The sequence below is a fragment of the Equus caballus genome, chromosome 21 (genome assembly GCF_041296265.1).
Source record: "Equus caballus isolate H_3958 breed thoroughbred chromosome 21, TB-T2T, whole genome shotgun sequence".
NCBI lineage: Eukaryota > Metazoa > Chordata > Mammalia > Perissodactyla > Equidae > Equus > Equus caballus.
The window spans coordinates 25,672,179-25,686,830 of record NC_091704.1 but is presented as its reverse complement, the minus strand read 5'-3'; the positions used below and the strand labels follow the sequence as shown (position 1 = coordinate 25,686,830).

At 56.6% G+C, this 14,652-nt stretch overlaps 2 protein-coding genes across 2 annotated transcripts; both read left to right on the top strand.

Moving 5' to 3' along the window:
• The first annotated feature begins 2,998 nt into the window (after positions 1-2,998).
• On the top strand, positions 2,999-7,132 carry LOC138919889 (spermatogenesis-associated protein 31E1-like). The gene is made up of 4 exons (XM_070246491.1): positions 2,999-3,564; positions 4,330-4,390; positions 4,849-4,909; positions 5,193-7,132. Exons 1-4 carry the CDS (start codon positions 3,376-3,378, stop codon positions 6,613-6,615), a joined length of 1,734 nt encoding a protein of 577 aa, XP_070102592.1. The 5' UTR covers positions 2,999-3,375; the 3' UTR covers positions 6,616-7,132.
• A 3,795-nt stretch (positions 7,133-10,927) lies between these two features.
• LOC138919845 (spermatogenesis-associated protein 31E1-like) lies at positions 10,928-14,347 on the top strand. Its single transcript, XM_070246447.1, has 4 exons — positions 10,928-11,168; positions 11,931-11,991; positions 12,457-12,517; positions 12,791-14,347. The coding sequence occupies exons 1-4, from the start codon at positions 10,983-10,985 to the stop codon at positions 14,247-14,249; spliced, it is 1,767 nt and encodes a 588-aa protein (XP_070102548.1). The 5' UTR covers positions 10,928-10,982; the 3' UTR covers positions 14,250-14,347.
• The last annotated feature ends 305 nt before the right edge of the window (positions 14,348-14,652 follow it).

The window sequence follows — 14,652 nt, the reverse complement described above, 5'->3', positions numbered from 1 at the left end:
CAGGAGCTTCTTCTGTCCCTGCTGAAGCTGCCGTGGAGATGGGCCTGCGCAACCCTCTCGGCCCAGCGTCGCCCTCCCTCTGTCCTTGTCACAGTCTGGAAGAGCAGCGACGACCACGACTGAGCTCCGGCCTCTGAGGGTGGGCGGTTGGGGAGCACAGAGGCTGCTGCGGGCCTGTCCCCTCCGCCCAGAGGGGCACAGGGCCCTGCTCTCCTGCACCTGCCTTCTCCTCCTGGGGAATGGAGCCGGGGGTGAGTGTGTGGCGGCATGATCTGATGGTGGGACACTGTGCACCTAGGCTGGGACCCGGGAGAAGGAGACAAAGTGCCACCAGAGTTTAACCACTTACCTACTGAAGGACAGTTTTTGGTTTTTATAATGTCCCCTATGCATAAAGCTGCTATGAACTTCTGGGGAAGGTTTTGGCGTGAACCTAAATTTTTCTGCACGGTTAATATCAATGGCAATGAGTAACGAAGGCTTGAAAATGGGCCAGCCTCCAGGAACTTAGAAAGAATGCAACACGCATTAGAGGTTGAAAGGCTGAAACAGGGCAGAGAGACTAACCCTAACACCATATCTTAGATTGAGCCATTTCCTCAGGAAAAAAATGCCGTTACCTAACGCACGACAGGTGCCGAGGACGTGGGAGGGCCAGGTATCACCACATTGAATAAAACACTGTCAGAACGTATCTGGACAGGAGACCCCTGACCTTCAACCTGTCACAAGCTCTTTGTTCTTCGTCTCCAGAGAACATTAAGTAGACAGAGATCCGCACCTGCGGAGCAGGTCCCCTGAATGAACTGGATTTCCACTTGAATTAAGAAGAAACTAGCTCATGGTTGCTGTGGACTCAAATTATTTGGGAATGAACACACAACTGCAGTTTCTCACTTGAGTACTAGCGCAGAATCGCTAGATTAAATGGTAACGGAATCCAATGAATCCCAACAGAGCAAGAAAATGTCAGTGCGTTCCTGGCCCTCCTATCGCTTCTCTATTGAACGGAAGAGAAAAGGGAACCTTTCTGAAACTCGTCTTAATATCGGAGCAGCAGGCAATTCCTGTACTTCTGTCTTCTGCTATGACAGAGATAGAAATCATCGTGTATGTCAGGGAAACAATCCAATTTCCCTAAATTTGGGGTGGGCGGTCTTTATTTAATACCAGGGGTTCCCCTCTACTATTGACACTGTTCCAGGTGGGTCAGGTTTCCCGGAAGAGCTTTCCGATTGATTTGCATTTTAAAACACATTCGCTCCTCATCCTCTCTCTGAGCTGGCAGGCAGGCCAATTCAGGGAACACGCGGGAGGCCCGAGTCATGTCAGTCCCTGACCTGGGCAGCTGGCTTTGAGGAGGCCCTGAGTCCAGAACTCTTGCGTGCGAGAGCCTGAATGTGGGACTCTGGTCACAGTCATACGCTAGCCAAGCGTCCCAATTAGGAGTCCCAGCTCCAGAAAAAGGTCTTTGTTGGACTTCAGAAGAACAAAGTTGTTTTAACTGTTGAGAAAGACGTTAAAGATCATCTTGGGGCCTGCTAAGAGAGTTACCCTGTTGCAAATTCTGCTGTGATCACACACATTCGTAAATCGGGAACGTATTTATCATGTGAAGCTAGTAAGAACAACGTAGACCTTAACGCTTTTGGTATAAGTAAGATTACCCTATTATCAGTTAAAAGAGTCTCTCTCCGTCGCTGTGTGTATGGATAGCTGTGTAATAAGTATAAACCCGGATATCTAAGCACTACCTGTCCAACGAGTCTGAAAAGTTAACACGTTGACCAAAAAGTACAATCCCTAAGTGAACCCCCAGTTCTCACTGAAAAAGGCATGTCCGATGATGTCACCAGGGAATTCCTCTAGGACTCGAAGGGCCCTCTTTCTACAGGTTCAGGCAAGACTCGAGGCTCCGGGGGCCCGGAGGGGGCAGGAAGGGGAAGGCAAGGCCAACTCTGAGAAAGAGATCGCGTGGCGGGCAAACCGGGGAGACCAGAAAGGGCTGCCTCAGACTGGACTCCAACCCGGGCCACGGACCCGGCCCCAACGTCCGCTCTCAAGAGCAGCACTTCAGCTCACTCGAGCCGTGCCCGGCTTCGGGCTGGGCCACACAGCCGTCTAAACTCTGGAAACGGAAGACGGTCTATTTCGGGCGGAATGAGAAGAAACAGGGTCAAGACGACAGAAAAGCTTAGAGAAAATGAGAATGTGCTGAATTCTCTGGTTGGAAAGGCCTGAATTGGTCTGTGCAAATGTGTCCACGCCTGCGTTATGTATGGGCGCGCGTGTGTGTGTGTCTGTGTGTGTGTGTGTGTGTGTGTGTCCAGCACGTCCCATAAGTCTTGGTGAAGGCTTTCTCACTTCAGAAGTAGAAATGCGACTAACATAAAACACATTACTGGGAGGTTTAGTTACTTAAATTTTGATTATGCTTATGTTCCGTAAGAAATGATTAGTTTCCATTTTTGGGTGAGTCGTCCTGAGTGAAGATGGCAAAGGTTGATCGAAACAATAACAACGTTCATATTCAAAGCCAAACAAGCGTAAAATAAAGTGGGACTTCCAGATTGACGAAACCAAAAGCTTGTTACGTGGACAAATGGAGTGGAGACTGGCACAACATCGATGAACCTGGCGGGCGTTACGCTCAGTGGAACAAGCCAGACAGAGGAAGACAGATACTGCCTGGGGTCGCTTAACACGTGAACTCGAAAAACGACAAAAGAAAGGTCAATTCACAGAAACAGAGAGTACAAAAGTGGTGGCCAGCGGCTGTGGAGTGGGAGGGAGAGGGAGAGGCAGGTCAAAGGGGACCAACTCTCAGCCCTGAGATCAAGGAGCTCTGAGGATCTCATGTCTGACGTGGTGACTAGAGTCGAGAACGCTGCATTCTATAACTGAGATCAGCTAAGAGAGCAGCACTTCAGTGTCCTGGCACGCACACACAGAGTCAATAAGTGAGGTGAAAACAACAGTCGGAGTTGAGGACAGAGGAGAATGAGGGTGTGAGTCCCTGGGAACTAGCTCGAATTCCTGGGAGAACTGCAGACTTTCAAAGGCCCTGAGATAGGTGGCTTCAAACCAAGAATCCAGGAGAGGCAAGGAACCGGGCGACAGCTGGCTTCCAGGTGGAAGAAACAGAAAACCAGCTAAGGTCTAGAAGGCCCAGGAGGGTGGAGGGAGGCAGTTGGAGGCCAGTTGGCGGCGCAGGGGCTGGGGTCCAATCGGCTGCCCTCCTCTCGCCTGCCCCTCCCCCCTCCCCCCTCAGGAGCCCCCGTGACACGGCCACAGTTCCACGATGAGGGCGTGGGGTTCTAATCTCCAAGTCACTCCCAGCGCTCAGTTGCCTGAGAGTAGGACTAGACTTGAGACATGGAAACTCCTATCTTACGTCTACAAAGCATTGTTGCTACCTGCTTGAGCTCCAGTGCCGCCTCCTGGGTGATTGGGACCATCCTCCGCATCCTGTATGGACTGGGGCTCTTCCTCCTGTTCTTCCCCCCCTCCCCCAAGAGGAATTCGCCCTCACAACCAACTGACAAAAGGAGAAACGTCAGGAAGGTAAGAAATCCTGGACCCAGACCCACCAGAAGACGAGTCTCTCTCCTCTTTTACTGTGATTTCCACTTCTCTGAATCAACTAGAGGGACCCCAGGGACGGGAAAGAACAGAACATCATCCTTCTAGAGACCAGCCAGGTTGGGTGGGCAGGGGGGAGAGTGGGCACAGGGATTTCGGTCCGAAGACCTCCGAGCAGGAGTCCCGGTGTGGTAGAGGGCTCCAGGGAAAGGCCCCAGAGGCCAGCGACCAGTGGCCACGGACGGGATGCCGAGTGGGATCTGTGGGAAGACAGGCCCTGAGCACCCGTTCCCCAGCCACCTCCCCGGGGCAGGTGTCTCAGGCGGGCCTTTTCTCTGTCGTGGTTGATCTGAGGGCACAGCTGAGCCCCCGAGAGCCTCTGGGCAGGACCTGGAGTGGGGCTGTAGCCTCAGGAAGCAGAGTCCTCCCTGAGGAAGCTCACACGATCCTGTACCTCTGAGAAGGCGCGCGCTTCTCGAGCAGAGGAACAGTGACAGAAGATGCACGCTGGTCCCACATGGGGACCTGCTTACGATCCTCAGAGAAGGAAGACAGCAAACGTCCATTTTGTGTTCAGTTATCCACTTCAAAAGGAAGTAAAAGGGAAGGAACACCCCAGAGCCCCAGGAGTTCAGGGTAGGCAGTCATCCCGCTCACAAACGCTGTGCGTCTGCGGCTGGTCCAGAGAGAGGAGAGGGAGCCTTGGGGCTCAGACCCCGCAGTTTCTTGTCTTTTCTCTCACCTCAGCGTCAAGTGGAGCCCAGAGGGAGGAGCAGCAGGAGCAGGAAGAAAAGGGGAGCTTTGAAAGGTAAGCAAGCTCCTGCCATTCAGCCCTGTGCCCCAGAGCTGGCCTGCACCTCCTGTCCCTGAGCGCCCAGCTCCGTGGGCTCGAGGATGCCAGGGACAGAGCCTGTCCCTCAGGAAACAGAGCCCTCAGCGAGGCTCCCGGCAAGGAGAGGAAAACCTGAGTGCTTGCCAGATGCTGTGCGCGGAACCAAGGCCCAGGCCAGCAGGCGTCCGGAACAGGGTGTTGCCCAGCAGGGGCATGTGGGCTGTGGTGGAGGTTGAAGCACTTGGTCCACGACAAACCTCAACCCATCAGCAGCCTTGCCATCCCCGTCAGGGATCCCGTGGCCTTGGGCACTGGTGCCTGGGCTCCAGAGTCTGACCTCAAACGGTCTCCCCTAAAGGCACACTGCACGCAGCCTCCTGCCAGAGCCCTAGGCCCCCGCCTTCACGGCTGTGACCCAGTGCCCTCATTTCTAGCTTACAGAGCTGGCCGGAAGGACCTGGCAGAAGTGGGGGGCCTGAGGTCCCTTTCGCCAAGGTAAGGAATCTTGCCCTTCTCTCCTGGGCTTCTTCCTCGCAGAGTCTCTGACGTGCCCCGGGGCTACAGGCAGCTTGGGGCTGAGCTGGGAGGGGAGCCATGGGGCAGGGGGTGGCAAGAGGCCTGGCGGGGAGGGACAGCAGGAGAATTCGGTGAAGTGAAGGGAGGGCCAGGGAGGGCCATGGCTCTCAAGGGGCCACCCGCACCTGGCCTGGCCTGGCCTGCCCTGCTGTCCCAGGGCCCTCTGCTCCTGGCTACAGCTTGTGCATCTTGTTTCCCGCAGCTCCCCGGGGAGGCTGTCTTGTAAGGGGTGCTTCCATCGCTTGACATCTCAAGCCTCCCCTGGGGAGGCGTGCAAGACAGCGTCTGCTAGAGTCCGCCAGCCACGCGGGAAGCCCGTGCAAGGTGCTCCTCTCACCACGGCTCCAGCACTTTCCCTGGCTCTTCTCACCCAGCGCACTCTACCTTGGGCCTCCACCCTGCCAGCAGAACCGCCCTCGGCCCTGACCACCACTCCACTACGCCCTGTTGCCACGAGCTCGGCCCCAGCTCACTCGTGTTGGCCATTTCCCAACTCAGGCCACGGCCGCGTGAGCTGTCGCGTTGAAACGTTCCCCTCCCGCTGGAACACGATCCAGGTCTTGTTCTTCCCCGTGCCGTCGCACTTCGGGTCCCAGCAAGGGCCCCTGTCCTGCCACCCACCAGTGGCCTCATTCTGGGGAGGCCCCACACATAGGGAGGGAGAGACCGACAGCCCCTCAGTCGCCAACCCTGACGCCCAGAAGCTGCTCGAGACAGACATCACGGAGAGCATGCAAACGGAGGTCTGGGAAGAAGAACAAGACGATCCACGCACTCCTCAGATGCTCCCAGCACACACTATCACGTCTGGGCTGAATTTCCGCTGGGGCCTACCCCTCCTGCCCTTGGGGCCTGCAGCTCTGGAAGCATGTGAGGCTCAACCCTCGGCCCTTCCACGGTCCCCTCTGCCCCCCGCAGCCACCTGTGATTCTGGGGCCCCCTCGAAAGCTGACTCTGCACACTTGACGGGAAAACCTCTTGAGCCTCCTCCGGGTGACCAGGTCTTAACTTGGACGACCAAACCATCAGTTCCCAGGCTGGCCCGTCCCCTCCCTGCTCCCTCACCTGTGTGTGAGGAAAATCAGAAGGCCCTGGGAGGGACCCTACCTGGCGATGGCAGTGGGCCCTCAGAAGCCTCTCTCTCGGGACAGGAGGGCCGGCCGCCTTCTCCAAGCTTCCCACGCGGCCTCTCAGAGAGAAAAGGGCGGGGTGGGACCTTCGTGGGGGCCGAGCAAGGCCGTCGGGGGCCGACTTCAGGGTCCCCCGTGGCCAGGGAAGAGCCTCGGGAGGAGAGCAGGGGTGGGGCCTCACCAGAGCCCTGCCGCGGGGTGGCAACACTGGACGGGGAGTCAGGGTCCCAGTCTCGGAGCCAGGTCGGGGACGTGGGAGACACCCTCGAGACCAAACCCCTCCAGCCCCCGCCTGCAAAGGAAGAGGATCCTCGCGACAGCCCTCTCAGAAAAATGTTGAGACGCCTCCTGCCCTGCCTGAGGCCCAACAAGGAGGAAGCACCAGAGGAGCCCCTCGCAAAGGCAAGCCCGCCTCAGCCACCGCCCAGAGCCGGGCACGGGTCACACACAGCTCGGCGTCGGATGGCGGGGCTGTTCAGGCGCCATCGACAGTGACATCCTGTGTCTGCGTCCTGGGAGGGAAACTGAGGCTGGCCGAGAACTTCTGGCCTCCCAGCAGAAGCATCGCAAAACCCATTTCAGGCCTGGCAAGCCGGACATACCTGTCACCACGACGTTCCCTCCTCCCCAGAGCAGAGGAGAACAATCACAGAGGACAGTCCCCAACCCACCTCCAGGGACCACAACTGTCCGAATACGAGGGGATGGATCAGAGCAGGCATGGCGACGGGACCCTGCCATCCGGGCAGCCGCGGTCCCCGGCCAAACCCTGCCAGCCTGGGCTGAGGGTGGCAGCTGCCTCAGCCAATCCATTACCCGCCACGCTCTCCTCAGATATGCCTCTCCCGGGATGAGCAGACTGTGCCTGACACAGCTTTCCTCGTAGGAACGCTTCTCTGCCCGAACGGGCAAGCGGACGAACAGAAAACCTGGTTTTGCTCCTTATCCCACCCTCCGTGCTAATGCTGTCCTCCTACCCCAATTTTCCCCAAATACACTTGTTTTCTCCCTAGAGGTCGTGGCTTCTGTCTGTGCCCTGCTAGGGGGAAAGAACGGGGTCAGGCTCCGCCCTTCCTGAGCGTCTGCTTTGGCTTCCAGAAGGGACAGGGCCATGGGGGGAGGCCGACTGCAGCGTGGCTCACCTGCCCTCGCCCCAGCTCCCCCATTGCACCTCAAGTCCCCATCACACCGTCCTTACAAAAACCAATGGAAGCTTTGGGCTCTTTCCAGATGAGCAAAACCTCTAAGACCCCAAGCCCACGATGGGCCCCGCCTGTCCTCTCCTGCGTTCTCTGGCCCTTGAACTTGTGGGGCTGTAGGGAGGGGCTTTGCAGAGGCTCCAGCAAGCGTAGAGACAGGCTCACAGGTCACAGAGTGGGGAGGGGAGTGTGGGGCAGTGCTGGCCCTGAGTCCGGAGGGCGAGGAAGCTTGCCCTGCACCCCGAGCTCTCGCTGGGAATAGGTGAGGACGCTGCCCCGGGAGCTGCTCCTCTCCCTGCTGAAGCGGCCGTGGAGATGGGCCTGCGCATCCCTCTCGGCCCAGCGTCCCCGTCCCTCTGTGCTTGTCACAGTCTGGAGCAGCAGCGACAAGGATGGCTGCGCTCCCGGCTCTGAGGGCGGGCGGGTGGGGAGCACGCGTGCTGCTGTGGGCCTCACCCCTCTGCCCAGAGGAGCTCAGAGCCCTGCTCTCCTGCCCCTGCCTTCTCCTCCTGGGGAACGGAGCCGGGGGTGAGTGTGTGGGGTCACCACCTGACGGTGGGTGGGACACTGTGCGCCTAGGGTGGGACGCCGGGGAAGGAGAATAAAGTGCCACTAGAGTTTAACCGCTTACCTACCGGATGACATTTTTTGATTTTTACGATTTCACCCCTTAGAAATAAACCTGCCATGAGCTTCTCTGTGAAGGCTTTTGGGTGAACTGAAATTTGCCTGCCCAGTAAGTATCAATGGCAGTGATGGTGTGAAAATGAACCCGCCTCCAGGATCTCACAAGCAAATGCAACACGGGTTAGAGGCTGAAAGGGCGAAACAGGGCAGAGAGAGTAAACCTAACACGGTATCTTGGATTTGAGCCATTTCCTCAGGAAAAAAATGCCGTTACCTAACGCACGACAGGTGCCGAGGACGTGGGAGGGCCAGGTATCACCACATTGAATAAAACACTGTCAGAACGTATCTGGACAGGAGACCCCTGACCTTCAACCTGTCACAAGCTCTTTGTTCTTCGTCTCCAGAGAACATTAAGTAGACAGAGATCCGCACCTGCGGAGCAGGTCCCCTGAATGAACTGGATTTCCACTTGAATTAAGAAGAAACTAGCTCATGGTTGCTGTGGACTCAAATTATTTGGGAATGAACACACAACTGCAGTTTCTCACTTGAGTACTAGCGCAGAATCGCTAGATTAAATGGTAACGGAATCCAATGAATCCCAACAGAGCAAGAAAATGTCAGTGCGTTCCTGGCCCTCCTATCGCTTCTCTATTGAACGGAAGAGAAAAGGGAACCTTTCTGAAACTCGTCTTAATATCGGAGCAGCAGGCAATTCCTGTACTTCTGTCTTCTGCTATGACAGAGATAGAAATCATCGTGTATGTCAGGGAAACAATCCAATTTCCCTAAATTTGGGGTGGGCGGTCTTTATTTAATACCAGGGGTTCCCCTCTACTATTGACACTGTTCCAGGTGGGTCAGGTTTCCCGGAAGAGCTTTCCGATTGATTTGCATTTTAAAACACATTCGCTCCTCATCCTCTCTCTGAGCTGGCAGGCAGGCCAATTCAGGGAACACGCGGGAGGCCCGAGTCATGTCAGTCCCTGACCTGGGCAGCTGGCTTTGAGAAGGCCCTGAGTCCAGAACTCTTGCGTGCGAGAGCCTGAATGTGGGACTCTGGTCACAGTCATACGCTAGCCAAGCGTCCCAATTAGGAGTCCCAGCTCCAGAAAAAGGTCTTTGTTGGACTTCAGAAGAACAAAGTTGTTTTAACTGTTGAGAAAGACGTTAAAGATCATCTTGGGGCCTGCTAAGAGAGTTACCCTGTTGCAAATTCTGCTGTGATCACACACATTCGTAAATCGGGAACGTATTTATCATGTGAAGCTAGTAAGAACAACGTAGACCTTAACGCTTTTGGTATAAGTAAGATTACCCTATTATCACTTAAAAGAGTCTCTCTCCGTCGCTGTGTGTATGGATAGCTGTGTAATAAGTATAAACCCGGATATCTAAGCACTACCTGTCCAACGAGTCTGAAAAGTTAACACGTTGACCAAAAAGTACAATCCCTAAGTGAACCCCCAGTTCTCACTGAAAAAGGCATGTCCGATGATGTCACCAGGGAATTCCTCTAGGACTCGAAGGGCCCTCTTTCTACAGGTTCAGGCAAGACTCGAGGCTCCGGGGGCCCGGAGGGGGCAGGAAGGGGAAGGCAAGGCCAACTCTGAGAAAGAGATCGCGTGGAGGGCAAACCGGGGAGACCAGAAAGGGCTGCCTCAGACTGGACTCCAACCGGGGCCACGGACCCGGCCCCAACGTCCGCTCTCAAGAGCAGCACTTCAGCTCACTCGAGCCGTGCCCGGCTTCGGGCTGGGCCACACAGCCGTCTGGACTCTGGAAACTGAAGACTGTCTATTTGAGGCAGAGTAAGAAGAAATGGGGTCAAGACGACATAAGAGATTAAAGAAAATGGGAATATGCTTAATTCTCTGCTTTGAAAATACTGAAGTGTTCTGTGCCAATGTGTCCACGCCTGCGTATGTGCGGGCGTGTGTGTGTGTGTGTGTCTGTGTGTGTGTGTCCAGCATGTGCCATAAGTCTTGGTAAAGGCTTTCTCACTGCAGAAGCAGAAACGCTACTGACACAAAACACATCATTGGGAGGTTTAATTACTTAAACTTTTAGTATGCTTACGTTAAATAATAAATGATTAGTTTCAATTTGGGGGTGAGTCGTTCGGAGTGAAGATGGCAAAGGTTGGTGGAAACAATAACAACGTTCGTATTCAAAACCAAATAAGTGCAAAGTAAAGTGGGACTTGCAGATTGACGAAACCAAAAGCTTGTTATGTGGACAAATGGAGCTGAGATTTGCGCAACATGGATGAACCTGGCGGGCGTTATGCTCAATGAAACGAGCCAGACAGAGAAGCACAGATACTGCCTGGGCTCACTTACACGTGAACTCGGAAAACTATAAAAGAAAGGTCAACTCATGGAAACAGAGAATAGAAAAGTGGTGGCCAGCGGCTGTGGGGTGGGGGAAATAGAGAGAGGCAGGTGAAAGGAGACAAACTTTCAGCTCTCAGATGAAAAACGTCGGAGGTTCTAATGTCTGGCGTGGTGACTACAGTCGAGAACACTGAATTGCATAATTGAAATCAGCTAGGAGACTGGCACTTCAGTGTCCTCACACACACACACACACACACACACACACACACACACACACAAAGTCACTAGGTGAGGTGAAAACAGCAATCAGAGTTGAGGACAGAGGAGGATCAGGGTATGAATCCCTGGGAACTAGATCAAATTCCTGGGAGAACTTCAGACTTTCGAAGGCCATGAGATAGCTGGCTTCAAACCAAGAATCCAGGAGACGCAAGGAACCCGGTGACCTCTGGCTTCCAGGGGGAAGACATAGAAAACTAGCTAAGGTCTCGAAGGCCCAGGAGGGTAGAGGGAGGGAGACGTAGGCTAGAGGGTGGGGGAGGGGCTCTGGTCCAGCCTGCTCCCCTGCTGTCCCCTCCGCAGCCCTCAAGAGCCCTTTGTGACAAGGCCGCACTTCTGTCATGGGGGCCTGGGGTAATAATCTCCAAGCCACTCCCAGAGCTCAGTTGCCTGAGGGCAGCACTGCATTTCTGACATGCAGAATCCTCTCATGTTTCTGAAAAGCCTCTTTGCTACCTGGCCGAGCTCCAGTTCCACTTCCTGGGTGATTGGGACCATCCTCCCCTTCCTGTGTGGACTGGGGCTCTTCCTCCTGCGCCTTCCCTCCCTGCAGAGGAATCCATCCTCGCGACCACCTTGTGAACGCAGAAACATAAGGAAGGTAAGAAACCCTGGGCAGAGACCCACCAGAAGATGAGTCTCTCTTCTGTTCTACTGTCATTTCCAAGATTCTGAATCAAAGTAGAGGGACTCCGGAACTGGCAGAGAATACAACATCCTCCTTCCACGGACAAGCCAGGCTGGGCGAGCAGGGATTAGAGAGGGCACGAGGATTTCCCTCGGAAGATCTCAGAGCAGGAGTCCAGGTGTGGTAGAGGGCTCCAGGGAAAGTCCCCAGTCCAGTGACCAGCGGCTGAGGAAGGGATGCTGAGTGGGATCTGCGTGGGAGGACGGGTCTTGAGCTCTGGTTCCCCCACCGCCTTCCTGGGGCAGGCGTCTTGAGCAGGCCTTTCCTCTGTCGGGGCTGATCTGAGGGCAGTGCTGAGCCCCCGAGAGCCTCCAGGCAGGGTCTGGAGTGGGGCTCGGGCCTCGGGAAGCAGAGTCCTCCCCGAGGAAGCTCAGAGGCTTCTGGACGTCTGCGAATGTGCGTGATTCTTGAACAGAGGAACAGTGACGAAAGAAATCCATGGTGGGTCTCACATAGAAAATCATCCTTCCTCACGTTCTCCAAAGAAGGAAGACACCAAAGATCCGTTTCACGTTCTAGTCTCCACTTCAAAAACGAGTAAAAGGAAAGAAACACCCCCGGGCGCCAGGAGCTGAGTGCAGGCAGTCGTCTTCCTCATAAACGCTAAGTGTCCACGGCTGGTCCAGAGATAGGAGAGGGAGCCCCCACAGCTGCTTCTTTTTTCTCTCATTTCAGCGTCAAGTGGAGCCCAGAGGGAAGAGCAGCAGGAGCAGGAAGAAAAGGGGAGCTTTGAAAGGTAAGCTCCTGCCATTCAGCCCCGTGCCCCAGAGCTGGCCCCCATCTCCTGTCCCTGAGCGCCCAGCTCCACGGGCTCGAGGATGCCAGGGGCAGAACCCGTCCCTCAGGAAACAGAACACTCAGGGAGGTTTGCGGGAGGGAGACGAAAACCTGAGGACTTGCCACATTCTGTGCTGGGAACCAGGGCCCGGGCCAGGAGGGGCCTGGAACAGGGTCTCGTCCAGCCGGGGCACGTGGGCTGTGGTGGAGGTGGAAGCGCGTGGTCAATGACATAGCTCAACCCATCAGCAGCCTTGCCAGCCCCATCAGGGATCCGGTGGCCTTGGACACTGGTGCCCGGGTTCGACAGTCTGACCTCCCAACAGACTCCCCTAAAGGCACAGTGCACGCAGCCTCCTGTAAGAGCCCTCTCCACCGCCCCTGCCCCGCTTTCAGTGCTGTGACCCAGTCTCCTGATTTCTAGCTCCCAGAGCTGCTGGGAAGGGCCTGGCAGAAGTGCGGGGCCAGGTGTCGCTTTCGCACAGGTAAGGGATCTTGCCCTTCTCTCCCGGACTTCTTGCTCCCAGAGTCTCTGGTGTGGCCCCAGGGCTGCAGGCAGCTTGGGGCTGAGCTGGGAGGGGAGCCACGGGGACAGGGGTGGCCAAAGGCCTGCGGTGAGGCAGAGCAGGAGAATTTGGTGAAGTGGAGGTGGGGCCATGGAGGGCCATGGCTCCCAAGGGGCCACCCCCGCCTGGACTGCCCTGCTGTCCCGGGCCCCTCTGCTCCCGGCTGCAGCTTGTGCCTCCTGGCTCCCGCAGCTCCCCAGGGAGGCTGTCTTCCAAGGGATGCTCCCATCGCTCATCATGTCAAGGCTACCCTGGGGAGGCGAGCAACACAGCATACGCCAGAGCCCAGCAGCCACGCGGAAAGCCTGTGGCAGGTGCTACTCTCACCATGACTCCAGCACATTCCCTGGGGCCTCTGACCCACACCCCTATACCTCTGGCCTCCACCCTGCCGGCGGAACCTCCAGCTGACTTGACCAGAATCCCACCGGACACTACTGCCATGAGCACAGCTCCAGCTCACTCCTCTTGGCCATTTCCCAACTCAGGCCACGGCCGCATGAGCTGGCGCGTCGAGTTCCTCTCGCAGTGGCACATGATCAAGGTCTTGTTCTTCCCCGGGTCAGCGCACCTCCAGTCCCAGCAAGGGCACCTGTCCTGCCACCGACCAGTGGCCTCATTCCGGGGAGGCCCCACACACAGGGAGGGAGAGACGGAGAGCCCCTCACTTGCCAACCCTGATGCGCCAAAGCTGCTCAAGATGGAAATCAGGAAAAGAACACAGACGAAGGCCTGGCCAGAGAAAGAAGAACAAGACGCCCCAGGCAGCCCTCAGATGCTCGAAGCACCCAGTATCACGTCTGGGCTGAATGTCCGCTGGCGCCCACCCTTCCCGTCCTTGGAGTCGGCTGAGCTGAACGCAAGTGAGGCTCAACCCTTGGCCCTTCCACGGTCTACTTTTCCCTCCTCTGCCACCCGTGATTCCGGCACCCGCTTGAAGGCCGACAGTGCAGAGTTCTCGGGAAAACCTCTTGAGCCCCACCCAGGAGAGAAACATAAGACTTTGACCACAAAAGCATCAGTTCCGCGCCTGGCCCCTCCCCTCCCTTCAACTTCCCCTGTGAGTGAGGAAAACCAGAAGGCCCCGGGAGGGACCCTACCTGGCAATGGCTGTGGGCCCTCCGAGGCCTCTCTGATGGGACAGCAGGGCCGGCCGCCTTCTCCGAGCTTCGCATTCAGCCTCTCGGACAGAAATGGGCAGAGCGGGACGGTCGTGGGGGCCGAGCAAGGCCGTCTACACCTGAGTCCAGGGTCAGCAATGGCCAGGAACGAGCCTCTGAAAGAGAGTGGAGGTGGGGCGTCACCAGAGCCCTGCCGTGGGGTGGCAACACTGGAGGGCGAGTCAGGGTCCCAGTCTTGGAGCCAGGTCGGAGGAACAGGAGACGCCCTCGGGACCAAACCCCTCCAGGCCCTGCCGGAAAAAGAAGAGGTTTTTCACGTCAGCCCTCTCAGAAAAATGTTGAGACGCCTCCTGCCCTGCCTGAGGCCCAACAAGGAGGAAGCACCAGAGGAGCCCCTTGCAAAGGCAAGCCCGCGTCAGCCACCGCCCAGAGCCAGGCACGGGTCACACGCAGCTCGGCGTCGGATGGCAGGGCTGTTCAGGCGCCATCCACAGTATCATCCTTTGTCTGGGCGCTGGGAGACAGACTGAGGGTTCGCCAAGGACTTCTGGTTTTTCTCCTGACCTCACCCTCTGTGCTGATGGTGCCTTCCAACCCCGATTTCCCCCAAATACATGTTTTTTTCCCCTGAGACCTGGTGGCCTCCGTCTCGCCCTGCTAGGGGTAGAAGCAGGGTCAGGCTCCGCCCTCCCTGAGTGTCTACTGTGGCTTCCAGAAGGGGCAGGGCCATGGGGGGAGGCTGACTGCAGCGTGGCTCACGCGCCCTGGCCCCAACTCCCTCATTGCACGCGAAGTACCCATCACGCCATCCTTACAAAAACAAACGGAAGCTTTAGGCTATTCCCAGATGAGCAAAACCTCTAGACCCCAGCCCAGGATGGGCCCCACCCGTCCTCTCCTGCGTTCTCTGGCCCTTGAGCTTCTGGGGCTGTA

Bases quoted from the DNA above. Each gene is read 5' to 3' on its own strand.
- LOC138919889 (XM_070246491.1), top strand. From the start codon at position 3,376: ATGGAAACTCCTATCTTACGTCTACAAAGCATTGTTGCTACCTGCTTG. The intron at 4,391-4,848 runs GTAAGCAAGCTC...CCTCATTTCTAG, and splicing joins GAAAAGGGGAGCTTTGAAAG to CTTACAGAGCTGGCCGGAAG. The intron at 4,910-5,192 runs GTAAGGAATCTT...TGTTTCCCGCAG, and splicing joins CTGAGGTCCCTTTCGCCAAG to CTCCCCGGGGAGGCTGTCTT.
- LOC138919845 (XM_070246447.1), top strand. From the start codon at position 10,983: ATGCAGAATCCTCTCATGTTTCTGAAAAGCCTCTTTGCTACCTGGCCG. The intron at 11,169-11,930 runs GTAAGAAACCCT...CTCTCATTTCAG, and splicing joins AACGCAGAAACATAAGGAAG to CGTCAAGTGGAGCCCAGAGG. The intron at 12,518-12,790 runs GTAAGGGATCTT...TGGCTCCCGCAG, and splicing joins CAGGTGTCGCTTTCGCACAG to CTCCCCAGGGAGGCTGTCTT.